This window comes from Trichosurus vulpecula, chromosome 6, assembly GCF_011100635.1.
Source record: "Trichosurus vulpecula isolate mTriVul1 chromosome 6, mTriVul1.pri, whole genome shotgun sequence".
NCBI lineage: Eukaryota > Metazoa > Chordata > Mammalia > Diprotodontia > Phalangeridae > Trichosurus > Trichosurus vulpecula.
This window is the reverse complement of record NC_050578.1, coordinates 97,093,934-97,109,650: the sequence shown is the minus strand read 5'-3', so window position 1 is coordinate 97,109,650 and position 15,717 is coordinate 97,093,934. Positions and strand designations below refer to the sequence as shown.

Below are 15,717 nucleotides of genomic sequence, written 5' to 3'. Positions count from 1 at the left end.
ATCTTTCACACATTTCTCGAGGGCATAAGAAATTGCATTTGGTTCTCCTGCCTCTAAAAATAGTATCCTAAATCTGTATCTGCAGTGCAGTTTCCCAGGATTTGAGAAATAATTCTTATCTATAATTGGTGTGCTCCAGGTTAGGTCAGAAGCCATAGTGAACTCATGAATAGCAATAACTCTGAGTAAAAAAAAAAATCCCTTTGGCTTATGGAAGATGCCAGAAAAATCAGAGCAAGCCACTGAAAAATTCAGTAGAAAAGCCCAAGATGACCTCTTGGTTTTAAAAGGATGACAAAAATGAATGTGTTTGCTCTCTATTCAATTCATTTCCAAATTGAAGTAGTTGAGAAAACTTCAGCAGTTATGAAGTGGGAGGAAAACATCAGAATATTTGCAGCCTAATCATTGCTAACCATGCATTTGAGCTGCATTTGCTTAGCTTTGAGTTTATTTCAAGACTAGTTTCAAGACATGAATATATGTGCATATGAATGTATGTGCATGAGTCTTTTTAATTGGACACTGACCTCTTTTTCCTTATAAACAAGATTTTTTTGCTGATAAGGTTAGGACTTCCAAAAATTAAAATGTTGCTTTGATATGAAAGTTTTATTATTCACAATCTGTCGGTAGAGCTATTAGTAACCACTCTAGTAATAATGGATTGTATTATAGGTGATGTTGTTAACATGAAATGGGGTTTCTCTTTGAGGCTTGGCAAGAAAATCCTATGTTTAGAATCTCTTCTTGTAGTCTTTAAAGCTCCTAAAAGCATAATATAACAGTGATGGTGGCAGAAAGAGGTGGTCAAATGTAATCGAATCAAATTCTTTACTTTTCCCATGGTAGTCATCGCCATAATATGAAGAGAGGGAGGAGGAGAAAAGGCCGAGACAGAGATAGACAGAGGCAGGAAGAGAGATTAAAGGTAATTGCAACTGAAAAAATCTCAAGAGGGCTTTTATATGAGGTTGTACCTAAAGGAAATCAATACTGCGCTAAAGTGGTGTTATTTCTTACGTGCACAAGGCAATTACTTTATTTTTCCATTTAATTAATGGCAAACTCAATAATACATTTGATATTTTGAGGTTTGGTTGCCACAGATGACAATAAAATTTATCACCGTCTATTCGCATCTTAGAGCAATTTACTTTTAGGTGGTAATATAATCCAGTGATCCCACAGGCAAGCATTTAATAAGGGACTACAGTTTGTGAGAGACTACTACTCTAGGCTCTGGAGATATGTCTGAATGAAAAACAGGCCTTTCCTTCAAAAAGTTACATTTTTGCCTTATTTTCTAATTCTAATTATCAGTAATTATGAATCAGATGACATCAACATCTCTGCATAACAGACCTGGTCACTTTGTTTCACTACAGCTCATCTCCTTATTCTGTTCACATATACTAACGAAAGGAGAAGATAATTTTATCCATCATCAAGACACCTAGTGGGAAATGTTTCTGGAATGTCATCTTTCTTGTTTGAGTGCGAATTGTTCATAGGAAAATATATGCAATATAGAAGAAGGTCATTTGATACCTCATTGGCAGCTAGTTGGCACACCGGATAGAGTGTTGGACTAGAGTAAGGAAGGTCTGAGTTCGAATCTCTTCTCAGATACTTCCCAGCTCTATGGTCCTTGACAAATCACTTAACCTCTCTACGCTTCAGCTTTCTCATCTGTAGAATGGGGATAATAATAGCACCTACCTCTCAGAGTTGTTCTGATGATCAAATGAGATATTTAAAATGAACTTTGCAAACCTTAAAGTGCTGTGTGAATGCTAAATATTAATACTTCTTCAGTATTTCAAAAGGTTCATAATTTCATCATTGTGGATATACCAATGGAAATGCCAAAGGAAAAAAAAGTCTGCACAATAATGACTTAGGTACATCTCTTAGGTATGTAAAGTTTTTATATACTTCCCGTCACAACTTAGCGAATAAATGAATTATCCTTAGTTTTTGTTTAAACCTAATTGCTCCACGGTGTAGCTGTTAATTGTATTTTTGTATGTGTATCCGTAGCACCTACACAGTGCATATAGTTATATAGTTGGTGCCTCAACAAGCAGTCTTCATGAGTTTGCTGGGCTCCTCTCTCCATTGCAAAAGTCATCATCTATTAATAAGTCCTCTAGTTATGAACCCCTCTGACCTCAGCTAGGCTCGGACCCTTACTCAAAGCCAGAGAAAGCCCTCTGCTGGCCGAAAGTTTAAGAAGATGGGGGAGGGGGTCATCTCATACCATGATAAGGCAGCTTAATAGGATTTTACTGGGAAGACTTAAAAGATAATCCTTTTTGATACTAGAAAGGCAACATCTACAGTGTTGTGTGTTTTAATGGTGGATCATTTGATATATCAAATCATTACTTCTGCTATTTCTCTGTTTTTTCAGGAAGGTAATGAGGAATCAAATTTATACAGCATTTTACCTGGATCTTTTTTTAGACCTAGCATGATAGACTTTGTATCTGTTTGTGTATGTGTTTTGTGGGGAGTAGGGGTGGATATATATATATGTATATATATATATATATATATACACACACACACACACACACACATATATATATATATATATATATATATATATATATATATATACATAGTATATATACACACACATGCATTTATGTGTGTTTAAATATATGTGTGTGTATGTGTTCCCTGCCTCCTTGTCTTCACCCTTAGGTTGCAAACTCCTGGATGATTGGGCTAGAGTCCAATGTCTTTGTATTACCACTACCTAGACCAGGGCAAGGTACCTTGTAAAGACCTAATACGTGTTTGTAAAATTGGCTACTCTCTCATGGTGATAGGACTCAGCTGCTTTAAAGAAACCCAGAAGCAGCATGAGCCTCGTTTGGTGATTTTGGATGTGAAGGAGAAAACATACTCCCTACCATTTTCTATGTGTAAGGAAGAAGGGTAAAGAATTTCTGAGTAGTACAGCTAATTACCATAAACCCCTACCCCAGCTCTTCTCCTTCCAAATTTTCTCTCAAAGTCAAAGAAAATATAATTGCTTGCTCCTCCCAGTCAAGTGTAATTTTATGAATATTTCGGGGTGAAGAAAGAACCAACATGGAAAATAGGAGTGGCCTCCTATTCTGTAGCAACAGCGCCCTCTGGTGGTCATCAAGCAATAAAGCATTTATTGAAAAAAAGGTCTAGTCTTTTCCTTATGGCAATATTCAAAAAAACATTGATTCAATCAAACACTTCTTTGAAATGCTGCCTTTTTGATTAGTGTGTTAGGATTATGGGAGAGAGAGAAATTATACAACATTATTGAAAGTAGCCTAGGGTATCCATGTGATTACCTAAGCTTATCTTGTGAAAAAAAATGTTGATTATTTCTCTAAGGTGATTTCTGCTTATCTAGTTGGCAACAAGGCCTTATTAAAGGTTCAGTGTGCCATGTTTCCAGTGGTTTGGGGCTGGGGTGGGAGGTGAAATCAGAGACACTTCTTAGTAGACCCTAGAAAATCCACTTCACCTGTCTGAACCACATTTTCCTTATTTGTGAATTGTTGATAGGAATACCTATCTTACCGGGTTGTAGTAAAAGAAACACTTTGTAAAACCTTAAAGCACCCTGTAAATGTGAGCTACCATATATGAAATATCATAGACTCAGAGGCATCGGTACAGATGCCTGCATCAAACAGAGTTGCCCTGTTTTATCTAAAATATTTTCCATTTTGTTTCACTGTAGACACAATGGAGCTTACTTGGGCCCAATGATGAAATATTCTTAGATACACTTTCCTGTGTAATTGCTACCTGAATTTTGTTTTCTCCAGTGTTTATGTTTTCATTTCTTTTGAAAAATCCCTGCTCCCTTACAAAAAAAAGTGAGAGACAAAATATGTGCCCAAGAACTGAGGAGTGGATGAACAAGTGGTGATATGTGATATAATATAATATTATTGTGCTATAAGGAATGGTAACTATGGAGAATTCAAAGAAACACAGGTAGATGTGTGAAGTGATTCAGAATAAAAAGACCAAATTCTCTCACTCTCTCTCTCACTCTCTCTCTGCGTGCACGCACACACACACACGCAACTACAAAAATAATAATAATAATATTTACAATAATAAATGAAGCCAACATTGAGAGCCAACAAAACTCCAGTCAAATAAAATAATCGTCGTCTCACACGCTCAAAATTAAAAGACATGTTCCTCTTTTCAGGTAAGATTAAAATAATCTGAATGTTTCTTGTGAAGTGTCTATTGTGGAAAAACAATAGGTATTAATAACATTTAAAAGAAAAAAATTGTCTTCACAATTATGACTTAGGTCCCTCTATTAGGTATGTAAAGTTTTTATACACTTTGTGTCACAACTTAGCAAATAAATGAATTATCCTTAGTTTTTATTTCAAACCTAATTGTTCCATCTTGGATCATTTTTGCATGTGTATCCATAGCACCTACACAGTGCATATAGTTATATAGTCGGTGTTTAATAAATACTTGTGGAAATACTTTTCCCCCCCAAGAGGAGGGGTGGGTGAGAGGGAGATACAATATATTTTTATATATTAAAAAAATCAATTTTAAATTTTTGAAAAAAATAAAATAAACCAATATGTTGGTTGATTGGGAGGGGAGATCAATGAAAAATGAAATTTCTCAAATATGTTGGAAATTTAGAAGTGTCTTATGACTCATCAGGAAGTCAAACTCCTTTCGGCTGATGATATGGATACAGATATATAAATTAACAAATATCTTTCAAGATAGAAATATGTATATATACATATAGACATATATATGTAAGAGGATTATTTGTTATTGAATGTCCTTCACCTTGAACATCAGCCAGCATTTGATAGTCAACACTTAAATGGATCTCCAGTTTCCTGGCTCTGGATGTTGCCTCCAAGGATGCAAGTCATAACATACCCATACTTGTCCATCAATATGCAATATATGCAGAGGCATCTAGGTGGTGCAGTGGGTAGGGAGCTAGACCTGGGGTCAAGAAGACTAGTTTGGCCTCAGATATTTATTGACTGTCGTGACCGTGGTTAAGTCAATTAGTGTCTATTTGTCTCAGGTTTTTCAGCCTGTAAAAAAGGAGGTAATAATGGCACCTACCTCACAGGGTCGCTACAAAGAGCAAATGCAATAATATTTATAGAGTGCTTAGCACAGTGGCTGGCATGTAGCAGGGGCTTCAAAAATGCTTGTTTCTTTCTTTTTTCCATCTCTTCTCATAAGTTTGCCACCGTGGCTCTGCCTAAAAATGCTGCAGGCTTTCCTTGCTTTTTCTTGCTATTTTGAGGACACCAATAGAACACCAGCTATCCACCTGTCATCCTTCACCCTACCCATGGGACCCATGTGGCTTACATTTCCTGGAGGAGATCTTCTATTCTTGCTCCCCTTTGAAATTCCCTATTTGTTATATGTTGTAGCCTACTTACACCCATGATGGATCCATTGCCTGAAGGATGTATAAACTTAGTTAAAACATACATATATACATGCATATATTGTTAGGCATCCTCATGTGACATATGTCTGTGTCTACACAGCTGCATCTACTTTAGGCATATCTTTTTTTAAAAAATTAAATTTTTCATTAACAAACAAAATTGAACATCACTATGATCTAGCAAACTTGCTCAGTAATTATTTACGTTTAAATTAATTTGAATGAATAAAAGGATTATCATAACTTTTTAGTTACCCCCCAAATATCTACCAAAATTCTTTGCTTATCGATTCATCTCATTCACATTTCCTTTTGTGTGGTTGAAGGCAAGTGTGTAATCCTGCCTTTTTTGCTTTGTGTTATTATAAAGGTGTTCCTGGACATTTTCAAATTTAAATTTTTTTAAATTTTTTTTAAACCTCTAACTTAGTACTCAAGTGGGGGAAATCTTATCTTGCTATTCCTCTAGGTAGTTTTTTGTTTTTGCAGGCATCATCCTTGTTTGTGTATCCTGCCTCTTAAGTACACTTCTGTCATACTCATAAATCATGCTTCACTTGTGATTTACACTGTACAAATATCCTTATGAAGAAGAGATGTATTATGTGACTGTTCACCCTATAGGCATGCTAGGAGGCTGAATTCCATTCTTTGTGTAAACCACACCTGAGTCTTGTATTGGAATATCATTTTCTCTCAAGCCCTTTATACTTCACAGTTCTAATGCTTTCATTCCTGTTTTCCTTCTCCCTGCAGAACCTTGATGCTCTCCATGACCACCTTGCTACTATCTATCCAGGTATGCGCGCACCTTCCTTTAGGTGCACTGATGCAGAAAAGGGCAAAGGACTCATTCTTCACTACTACTCAGAGAGAGAAGGACTACAGGATATTGTCATTGGCATCATCAAAACTGTAGCCCAACAGATACATGGCACTGAGATTGACATGAAGGTAATATTTACTGATAGGTGTTATTGTGAGTGCGGACGGCAGTTAGCCTACTGGAATAACAAATGAACCGGTAATATATGGGAGTAACGGCATATAGAATACAGAATCCCATATAAAACAGCAATCTTCTGTATTTATCTTTGGAATGAATGAATTTCATTTTGGGGTGGAAAGGTTATGCTAAGACCTGGTAAGAGGATACATAGACATAGATAATTTATACTTTTGATTAGGATTGGCTTAAAGGCAATACCTAGTTTTAAGCCCCAAGAATATACGGGCTGAAGAAACCAATCTAGTAGGAGAAATTAGCTAAGCGAATTATATTATGGATCTGTGAATCATAGGGTTGGGAGGGACTTAAAAGTTATTTAGTCCAACCCAATGTGGTACAGAGAGAAGACCCCCAGTTGTAGAGTCAGATGGCCTAGAATCAAATCTTTCTTCAGAGATGACTACATTTGTGTGACCATTGATTGGCTAGTCACTTAACCTCTTTAGGTCTTACTTTCTTCATCTGCAAAATAATAGGGTTGAATTAGATGACCTAAAAGGCCCTTTCTAATTCTAAACCTATGAATCCCCTCATTTTACAGATGAGGAAACCAAGGTACACACACAGCTGATATGATAATTGATTGTTTTCTGTTTCCTTAGGATGAATTATCCTTTTTTGTTCCCCAATGCTAAAATAACAATTTGGAGGTGGTATTTTGCAGCCTGGACTGTTTTCTTGCTACATAAGGAGTATCCTTTGGTAAAGCAAGTTCAGTTATGAAGCTTGAAAAGGTAGAAATGTAGCCTTTCTTGTAGGTTGTGTTGTTGCTACTCATAAAGAAAAGTGTTAGGATTGAGAACGTGGGTATTTTGTCATAACTTTTGCATTTGGCTGTATTTTTTTTTAATCAGTGAGCATTTTGACCATTTTAACCTGAGGAAACAGCTGATTCCAGGCCAAATAATTGCCCTCTGAGAAATAAGGCCAAATTGAGGAAATTGCAGCCTGAGTGAAGGCTCAGCCTTAGAGATTCTCTTCTCTCTCTTCGCTGAACTTTTTTGAAAGCCTGGATCATCTCAGCAATATTCCTCTTGCCACCTCTTGCATCTTCAACTGCTGCTGCTATTGTTTTAGTCACGTCTAACTCTTAACGGACCCATGAGGCGTTTTCTTGGCAAAGGTGCTAGAATAGTTTTCCGTTTCTTTCTCCAGTTCATTTTACAGATGAGGAAACTTGCCCAAGATCACACAGCCAATAAGTGTCTAAGGCTAGATTTGAACTCGGGAAGATAAATCTTCCTGATTCCAAGCCCACTGCTGTATCCACTGTGCCACCTAGCTGCCTTTTCTTCAACTGGAGCAGCTATTGACTTTGCACAGAATCTCTGCCCAAGTAGAACAGAATGAAGCTTGTTGGTGAAAGCTGTGATTTTTTTTTCAACCACATTCAAAGATAATTCTTGTTTTGTTGGCCATCTTAAAGCTATATTTTTCTAAACAAAATTCAGGTAGCATTATTTCTTTGTTTTCTATGCATAACTTATCCTGAAGACCTTTAGACCAGTAATGTCAAACTTAGTAGAAATAGGGGCCACTAAACTGTATGTAGTTTCAGTCCCTGCATACCACATATTGATTTAGAAAACTACATTTTAATATTATCTATGTTCTATTGCATTTTCATTTATTTTGCTAATTATTTCCCAATTACATTTTAATCTTGTTCCTGTGCACTTGAGAGTGTTGCATGTCTGATACCTCTCTGCTCTAAGCAATTTGAGTTCTTCTTATCTGTTTCACCTCTTCCTGGAGTATTCCAAAAAAATTGAAATAAAGAGCTCAAAAGGAGCTGGCATCCAGGCTTGTAGCTGCTAAAATTAGACCTGAAGACAAAAATAGTTGAGGCCCCTTGGTGCCAACTTGGATACACTTTTTGTGTGCACACTTACTTGTTACCTATCCATACATGGACCCACTTTGTTACTGTATGGCAGTAATGATCAAGCTTGTAGACTTGTCTCAGTCACCCTGTGCCTAAGAAGGATGAAGAGAGCCTTCTTACCACCTTCCGTATCTTCATAGAAACTCCCACAGGTAATTGTAACATGAAAGTTTAGTAATCTGCTCTAGCCTGAATGGAGAAAAGAATAAAACACTAATAAAAAGAAATCCTCTCCATTAAAGGTCCTTGAAGGTCATGTCATTGAAGTGAAAATTTTGGCAGACCCTACCAAACAGGAAAGGCTCTATGCATGGACATCATAATTGACTACACATCTGTTCTCAATGGAATAGCTTAGTTACGCATAGAGAGGCTGATCTCCAGAAGACTGGCCACCGATGGTTGAATATTTTTGACCACGGCAACTACAATGAAGCCATCTATTACAATCTCTGAGGTTATTAAAAGGGTTGCTGTCTTTATTGGTTGAAGTAGAATCTTCACTGATGGGTCCCGACAGATCTTTTTAAGTATTAAAGGAAGTAGGAGGATATGATGCATCAGTGTTGGAAGACTGATCAAAAGGTCCTTTGGTCACTGGCAGAATCATAACATGTAAGTAGTAGTTCTGCATAAACACACAAGTCACTTAGAGCAATGAATTCTGTAGAAGGAGCTCCTTGGACAGTGGATCCCTGGCAGTCATAGGTGACAGGAGGATCTGGGTTTGAATCCTGTCTCTGCCACTTACTGTTTGTGCGATACTGGGCTGGTGATTTCACTGTTCTAGGCTTCAGTTTAGTCATTTAAAAAATTGTACTAGATGTTTTGTAAGGTTTTTTGTTGTTGTTTGTTTTTGTTATGTGTGTGTCTGTGTTTGGGGGGGGGGGCTTTTGTTTGTATTTCTTTAGTTTGTTTTTAGCTCTCGCTCTATGATATTTAGTGTTCACCTGCTTGTAGCTTTCTGATGTCCCAGACTTTGATTCTTTAGCGCTAGTCTCTTTGACTGGCCACCAATATCATATGGAATATAACACTGGCAAATCCAGGGACCTGTGAGGCAGTGCTGCAAGACAAATGACCGCTTCTAATGAACTGCTGGACAGTCACAGATCACAGGCATTCATTTAGCTCGTCCTTTAGAGAAATCAAATTTGTTTTTAAAAAGATTACTGCAGCAGCTGGAGCCACATGAAAAATAGGAGACCACTATTGCTATCTACGCATATCCAGATTAAATAAATAACAGCATAGGGCTCTAGAGCTTCACGTTTATATACTTGGGGCTTCATTGTCTTTTTCTTATGCATCCAATTACTATCATTCTAAAAGTATACATTATCGACTTAAACTTACCATTTCAATGAAAAAATGTTTTACTTAGATGGAGGAAAAACTCGCAGAAAATTATCACATGTTCATTTAAAACTCCGCATCTTGGTAAACCCCGAACTCTGTTCTCCCCTTTGGATTTTGTAGGGGCATTAATTTAATTGCCAGTTTCTCTCAACTCTGGTGTAGTATAGAAAGATATTCTTGGTGCTGGCTTCCTTTTTCCATTTGTCTTTAGCTTCTGTATACTTGGCATAATCTGTAAGGCAGAGCATCTTCATGGTTATCTAAAGAATGCCCATTTTTGCACCCAAGAAGGGAAAAGATTATCATAGTTGGAACTATATAATCTTAATTCAATTCCAAATATAAAAATGTGAGTGACAGTGCCCAGCAATTATTTGTTAAAATACAAAATATTCGGGACAGCTACGTGGTGCAGTGAGTAGAGCACTGGCTCCGGAGTTGGGAGGACCTGAGTTCAAATCTGGCCTCAGACACTTGACACACTTACTAGCTGTGTGACCTTGGACAAGTCACTTAACCCCAATTGCCCTGCCTTCCCCACTCCAAAAAAAAATAAATAAAAATACAAAATATTGATTCCCATTAGTAATTGACTGTGCATCTTCCAATCTGACATAGCCTTGGAATGGTATGCACTTGATTCTTGATCATCAGCATGTGCCTGGCACATCGTAACTTAATAATTGCTTGGCAACTGACTACAATAATGGAGGGAAGTGGAGGTGTGGCTAATGTAAAACTTTAGAAAGTCCCAAGAATATTGATGTTAGCCCTCAGGCTCTCCCATGTTCAATTCTGATCCCTTAATCCCCCAACTTAAGCACTGAGCCTCCTGTTTCTTCCTGTCTCCTTAGACTGCATGGCTTTTTGGACTCTGCTCCAGCTAACTCTTAATGTCTTCTCCCCCTTCTCTATTTATCACTTGTCTTTACCTATTTTAGTCCACCAGCAATGCACCTTCTATGGTTGATTTATAATGGGTCAGAGAATATGCAAATTTAGAAACAACACTTCAAGACCATTAGAATTGAGAACATGGTAAAGAATACTGGGTTTGGAATATAATGGCTTGGGTTCAAATCTTGGCTCTTTCATTTACTTCCTTTGTGATTTGGGGAAAATCACTTAACTCCTGGATCTCATTTTTGTCCTCTATAAAATGAAGGAATTGGTCTAGGTGATCTCTACGGTGTCTTCCCACTCTGTATCGATGGTGCTATTAAAGGAAAGCTCATTGTCAGCCATTCAGGAAGGCACTTGGTTGTTTGACTTTCAGCATGTGCTCAACCCAGATGATTATAGAATCAATTAGTTAGCTAGAAACCTAACATCACCTCTTACCTCCAACCAAGGGAGTCAGGGAAATGCACCCAAATAAAGATGACAATTCTCATTATTTTACAATCGAAATTCAACCTGCTGCACAGATCACCACCTAAGTCCACATCAGATGCTCCTGCCTTTATAGAACCCTCAGAAAATTACAGTGAACTAACAGTATTGTAGCCCTAGGGAGATTTCACATCTAGGCCTTGGAAGAATGATGAGAGCTATTTTCCCTAAGTTAAATCAAATTTTAAAATTATTTCCTTTATGATTGTTCTGACTTTTCAATTACCTAAGCTAAATAGGCACAGGTTCTTGCCAACCACAGCAAGGGAAAAAAAGGAGCTAGAAATCTCTGAAAGCTAATAATTTATCAAGATTTGCAAGACTGTTGCTATGGTGATTAGAGTCTTAGACATGGGAGGATGATGTCAGAAGAATTCCACTTGATTACCAGGTTTGTCAGGGCAAATACTGCAGTCTTAGTTATTACACATTTCACAGTAATTTTGTCTCCTAAATTATTTGTTAGATATTGGAATTTTGTACTGTAAACTTGGAATATGGAAAGGGAAGTGTCCATGGTAGAATGGAAGGAGCACAGGCTATTGAGTCAGGGTACCTGCGTTCAAATCCCATCTCTGACACTCTCTGCATGACAGTGCTTGAGCCTCAATTTTCTCATCTATAAAATGAGGGAGTTGGACTGCATGACCTTTGGAGTTGCTTCTAGTTTTAGATCTATAATCCTGAGTCCAGAATTGGATAGGAGGAAGAGATTTGGGAAATTTCACTGATCGCTCCTGGATTCCAAACTGCTCTGTCATGAAAGCCTGCATTTCAATAGCAGTATTCCCTTGAGTGTATACTATATGACTGTGAATCATAGAATATTACAATCTCAGAAGAATCAAAATTGTAGGTGATTTAAATGACAGTAGGTGGCAGCATATTTCCAGAGATTTGAGAAGTACTGTAAGAAGTACTATACCATTAAAAATGACATATAAGTCTAGAAAAGGAGGTGGGCTGGTCATTTTGCTAAAGTAGGAAATAACATTTGGACAGCTGAGTCTTGCATCATCACTCCCGCAATTATTAAAAGGAAAGAGTAAGGCCTCCAGCATGGAGTGAGTAGATTCTCTGTGGAGATTTTACAGAAGGAAAAAAATGGACAACAATTACACAAAATAATAAGCATTGAAAACAGCAGAAGCTTATAGAGAAACACAGGAAAGCCAGTGAGTATGACCTACAAAACTATTTCGTTCACTAGAATAAATGAACCAACCAAAATGCGATTTTTCTGAAGCACTTTGCAAATCTTGAGGCACCATATAAAGGGCTATTATGATTTTTTTTTAACTTGATCTCATGCATTCAAGTAACATTCATTACAAGAATACTAAGTGCAAAGTCCTTGAGTAATTAACAACATTCATTAGGGTTCTCTCCCAAAATCTTATTTCTGTAACTTCAGAACAATAAAGTTATATTAAGAAAGAAAATAATTTCTTTTAGCTCTCCATAGTTTGTTTCTCCATAATAGTAGCAACTTGTACAAATTTATTATTAATCAAGAATTTTTAAAATAGGTACTAAGTTCACATATTGATTATATCCTGAACAAAATATACATTTTTGTGCCTATATGAACCCTTTCAAGGAAATGAGGAACGTAGAAATAGTTGGTTTTCAAAGACCTAGACATAGTTTTTAGTGTAGTTTTTCCTCAAAATTGCAATTTCATTTTAAGTGGTTATTCCATCTTCTCCTTGATTGTCTATAGAGGGAAAAGCAAATATCTATTTGTTTGAGTTTGAACACTTTTTCATTGTTTCAAGTATATGGTAAATTAGTACATCTATATAAGCATTTTAATTCATATGGGAAATCTTACTGTTCCCATCACCTTTACGTTCTAGAAGATGTTATGAGCATTTTAACTATGCCAGTGAAAAGCAGATCCCTAGTGCTATCATCTAGCTTTCTTATCTCTTTTGGGCAGGTTATTCAGCAAAGAAATGAAGAATGTGACCACACACAATTTTTAATTGAAGAAAAAGAATCTAAGGAAGAGGATTTTTATGAAGATCTTGACAGATTTGAAGAAAATGGTACCCAGGAATCCCGCATCAGTCCTTATACTTTCTGCAAAGCTTTTCCTTTTCATATAATATTTGACAGGGATCTAGTAGTAACTCAGTGTGGAAATGCCATATACAGAGTGCTTCCCCAGGTAAAATTACATCACTCTCTCTTAGTGCCACAGGATCTTTAGACATCAAATGTTGTTTCCGTCTAACATTTCTGTTCTTAGGCAAATTTTGTGGTGCTTCACGACATAAAACTTTTTGTGGTGTGACTTATGGATATGTGAGACTTGTATTTTGCAATACAAAGTACTGTTTTCCCTTCTTGCCTCCATCTCTGCTCCCCCTCCCCACACTCTTACCTGTTTAATTTTTCCATTTGGACAGTCTATTAAGAAAATGAACAATTGAAGTACAGGTGGATCATTTTAATTATTAGAGAGAATGATCCTCATATAACAAATCATTTTAGGACAGAAGCTTTAAAATAAAATCTAAGGACACCCTAGAAGGACATGAAGAATATTGAGGAGAGTAGCGTGAGAGATAGCATGAAATAGAAAGAGGAAAGTAAGGATTACATTGGATAGTGTGGAAACAGCAGTTTGCTGAATGCTTTTTTCAATGCTTCATTCTCTATTTTTTGAAGCTTTTCCTGCCCTGTACTTTCAGTTGCGTTAGTAAAATATCACCTTACCCCTGTAAAACTAATTGCCATAATAGGATACCAAATTGCCCAATTTGGAGGACAACCAAAGTCAGCTTTGGTTTCAGACAGGAGAATATAGTGGTTGCCCACTTTTATTATTTTTGTCATAGATCCAAGAATAATTAATACAGTCAGGAAAAGGGATCATCTAAAATTTGATGCAGCTTATTTTTAAAATTATGGTAAAATCTAACTTTAAAATGATAAGCCCTAACCCACCCCACTCCCAGCTTACTCATTAAAAGGTCAAATTACTCTTTTTAGATTCATTTTGAAGTAAATTGTGTTTGAATAGAAATGGTCCCAATTCCATTTGGTTTCAAACATTTGGCTCCATGCTTATCAAATTATTGTGTTGGTTCAGAGTCTGGCCCCTAGTTGAGTTTGTTTTCTTCTTCTAAATTTCAAGACAGTATAACTTACAAGACTAATAAAATGACAAAGAACTAATATCTCTATATTATACTGTCAGTTAAGTAATATAATGATTACTGATTATATAAAATGTTTGTCTTAATTATTTGAGTACTGTTTTCTCTCCCCCTACATTTTAGCTTCAGCCTGGAAATTGCAGCCTCTTATCCGTCTTCTCTCTGGTTCGTCCCCATATTGACATCAGTTTCCATGGGATCCTCTCACATATCAACACTGTATTTGTCTTGAGAAGCAAGGTAATCAAAGTGTCAGTTTAGTTAAAATTTTAAAAGGTGATAAATAACTATATACATATATACACACATATAACTTATATGTATGTATGTTATATAACATGTGTACAATTTATATATATATATGTATATGTATAAAACAATAAATAACAAACTGAAAATTGTTGTTTCTATCATTAGATGATAGGAAATGGGTGCTGTAGAGTTGCAAAAATCAATACCGAACAGTAAAGCAATAAATTGGTATTGTTGGTCTTTGTGATGGATACTCAGTCCCATTAAGTAGAAACGTTCTCAACCCTCAAATAAAATTGGTTTCTAAAAAATAAGTTCAATTGTAGCTTTACCCTTTTGTCAAAGCTATTTTTCTTGATAGTAGCTAATGGTGGACAGGAAACTTGTCTGTGTGCAAGGTATATCCTTCCCTTCTTTCCTTCTCACCCCCCCCCCCCCGGTGGAATTTAAGCTCCTTGATGGCTACCATTCTTTCTGTTTTGGTATCTCCATTGTCCAGCACAATGTCTTGTATGGAGTGGTCGCTAAATAAATATTTGTCTGTAAGATTATGGGATTGTAGATATTAGAACCAGAAGAGACCTCAAAGTTATAGTCTAGTCTAACCTTTCTTTTTGTAAATAAGGAAATTAAGGCCCAGAGAGGTTGAATTGAACTGAATTTTTCCTTGGCATTCTGGTTTTGCTTTTATAAAACCAACCAGCCTATTATTTCCCTAACTAGATTCTTGTTATCAATTTCTTTTTGAGGAAAAGGGGAGGGGAAAGTACTAGAACGTCCAATCTGTTCATAAGATACAATCTAACTCTTAAGTTTTTTCTCCAGGAAGGCCTTTAGTTTTCTAAAATACTTACCATGTTCTAATGCACACTTACATATAGGGAGAACATACCTTCTTTTTCCCTTCTGCAGTATCCCTCCAAGTGTACTGATGTATGGCCATTAGTTATGAATTTGGGTCTTACAGGCATCTAGCCCCTGAAAGAGACATAACCAAGAAGGAACCAGAATTGAAGAATATACTTAGGTTTTCTGTAGTATACCCTCTATTGTACCTCACTTACCCAAAAGATTTCCCTGTACAGCTGGTCCCACTTCTGATTGCCAGTATAAAGTGAGGAATGTTGCTGGCTTGCGCTGTGGTGCAGCCTGGCATAAATGTGCTTGCACTAAAGAATGA

General features: G+C 36.6%; 1 protein-coding gene across 1 annotated transcript in view; it reads left to right on the top strand.

Moving 5' to 3' along the window:
* The window catches only part of GUCY1B1 (guanylate cyclase 1 soluble subunit beta 1), a 70,873-nt gene that overhangs the window by 40,499 nt on the left and 14,657 nt on the right, over positions 1 to 15,717 (top strand). Inside the window, exons 5-7 of the mRNA XM_036764893.1 lie at positions 6,230 to 6,427; positions 13,061 to 13,291; positions 14,409 to 14,525. Coding sequence (XP_036620788.1) covers positions 6,230 to 6,427; positions 13,061 to 13,291; positions 14,409 to 14,525 — 546 coding nt within the window. The remainder of the gene's footprint in view (positions 1 to 6,229; positions 6,428 to 13,060; positions 13,292 to 14,408; positions 14,526 to 15,717) is intronic.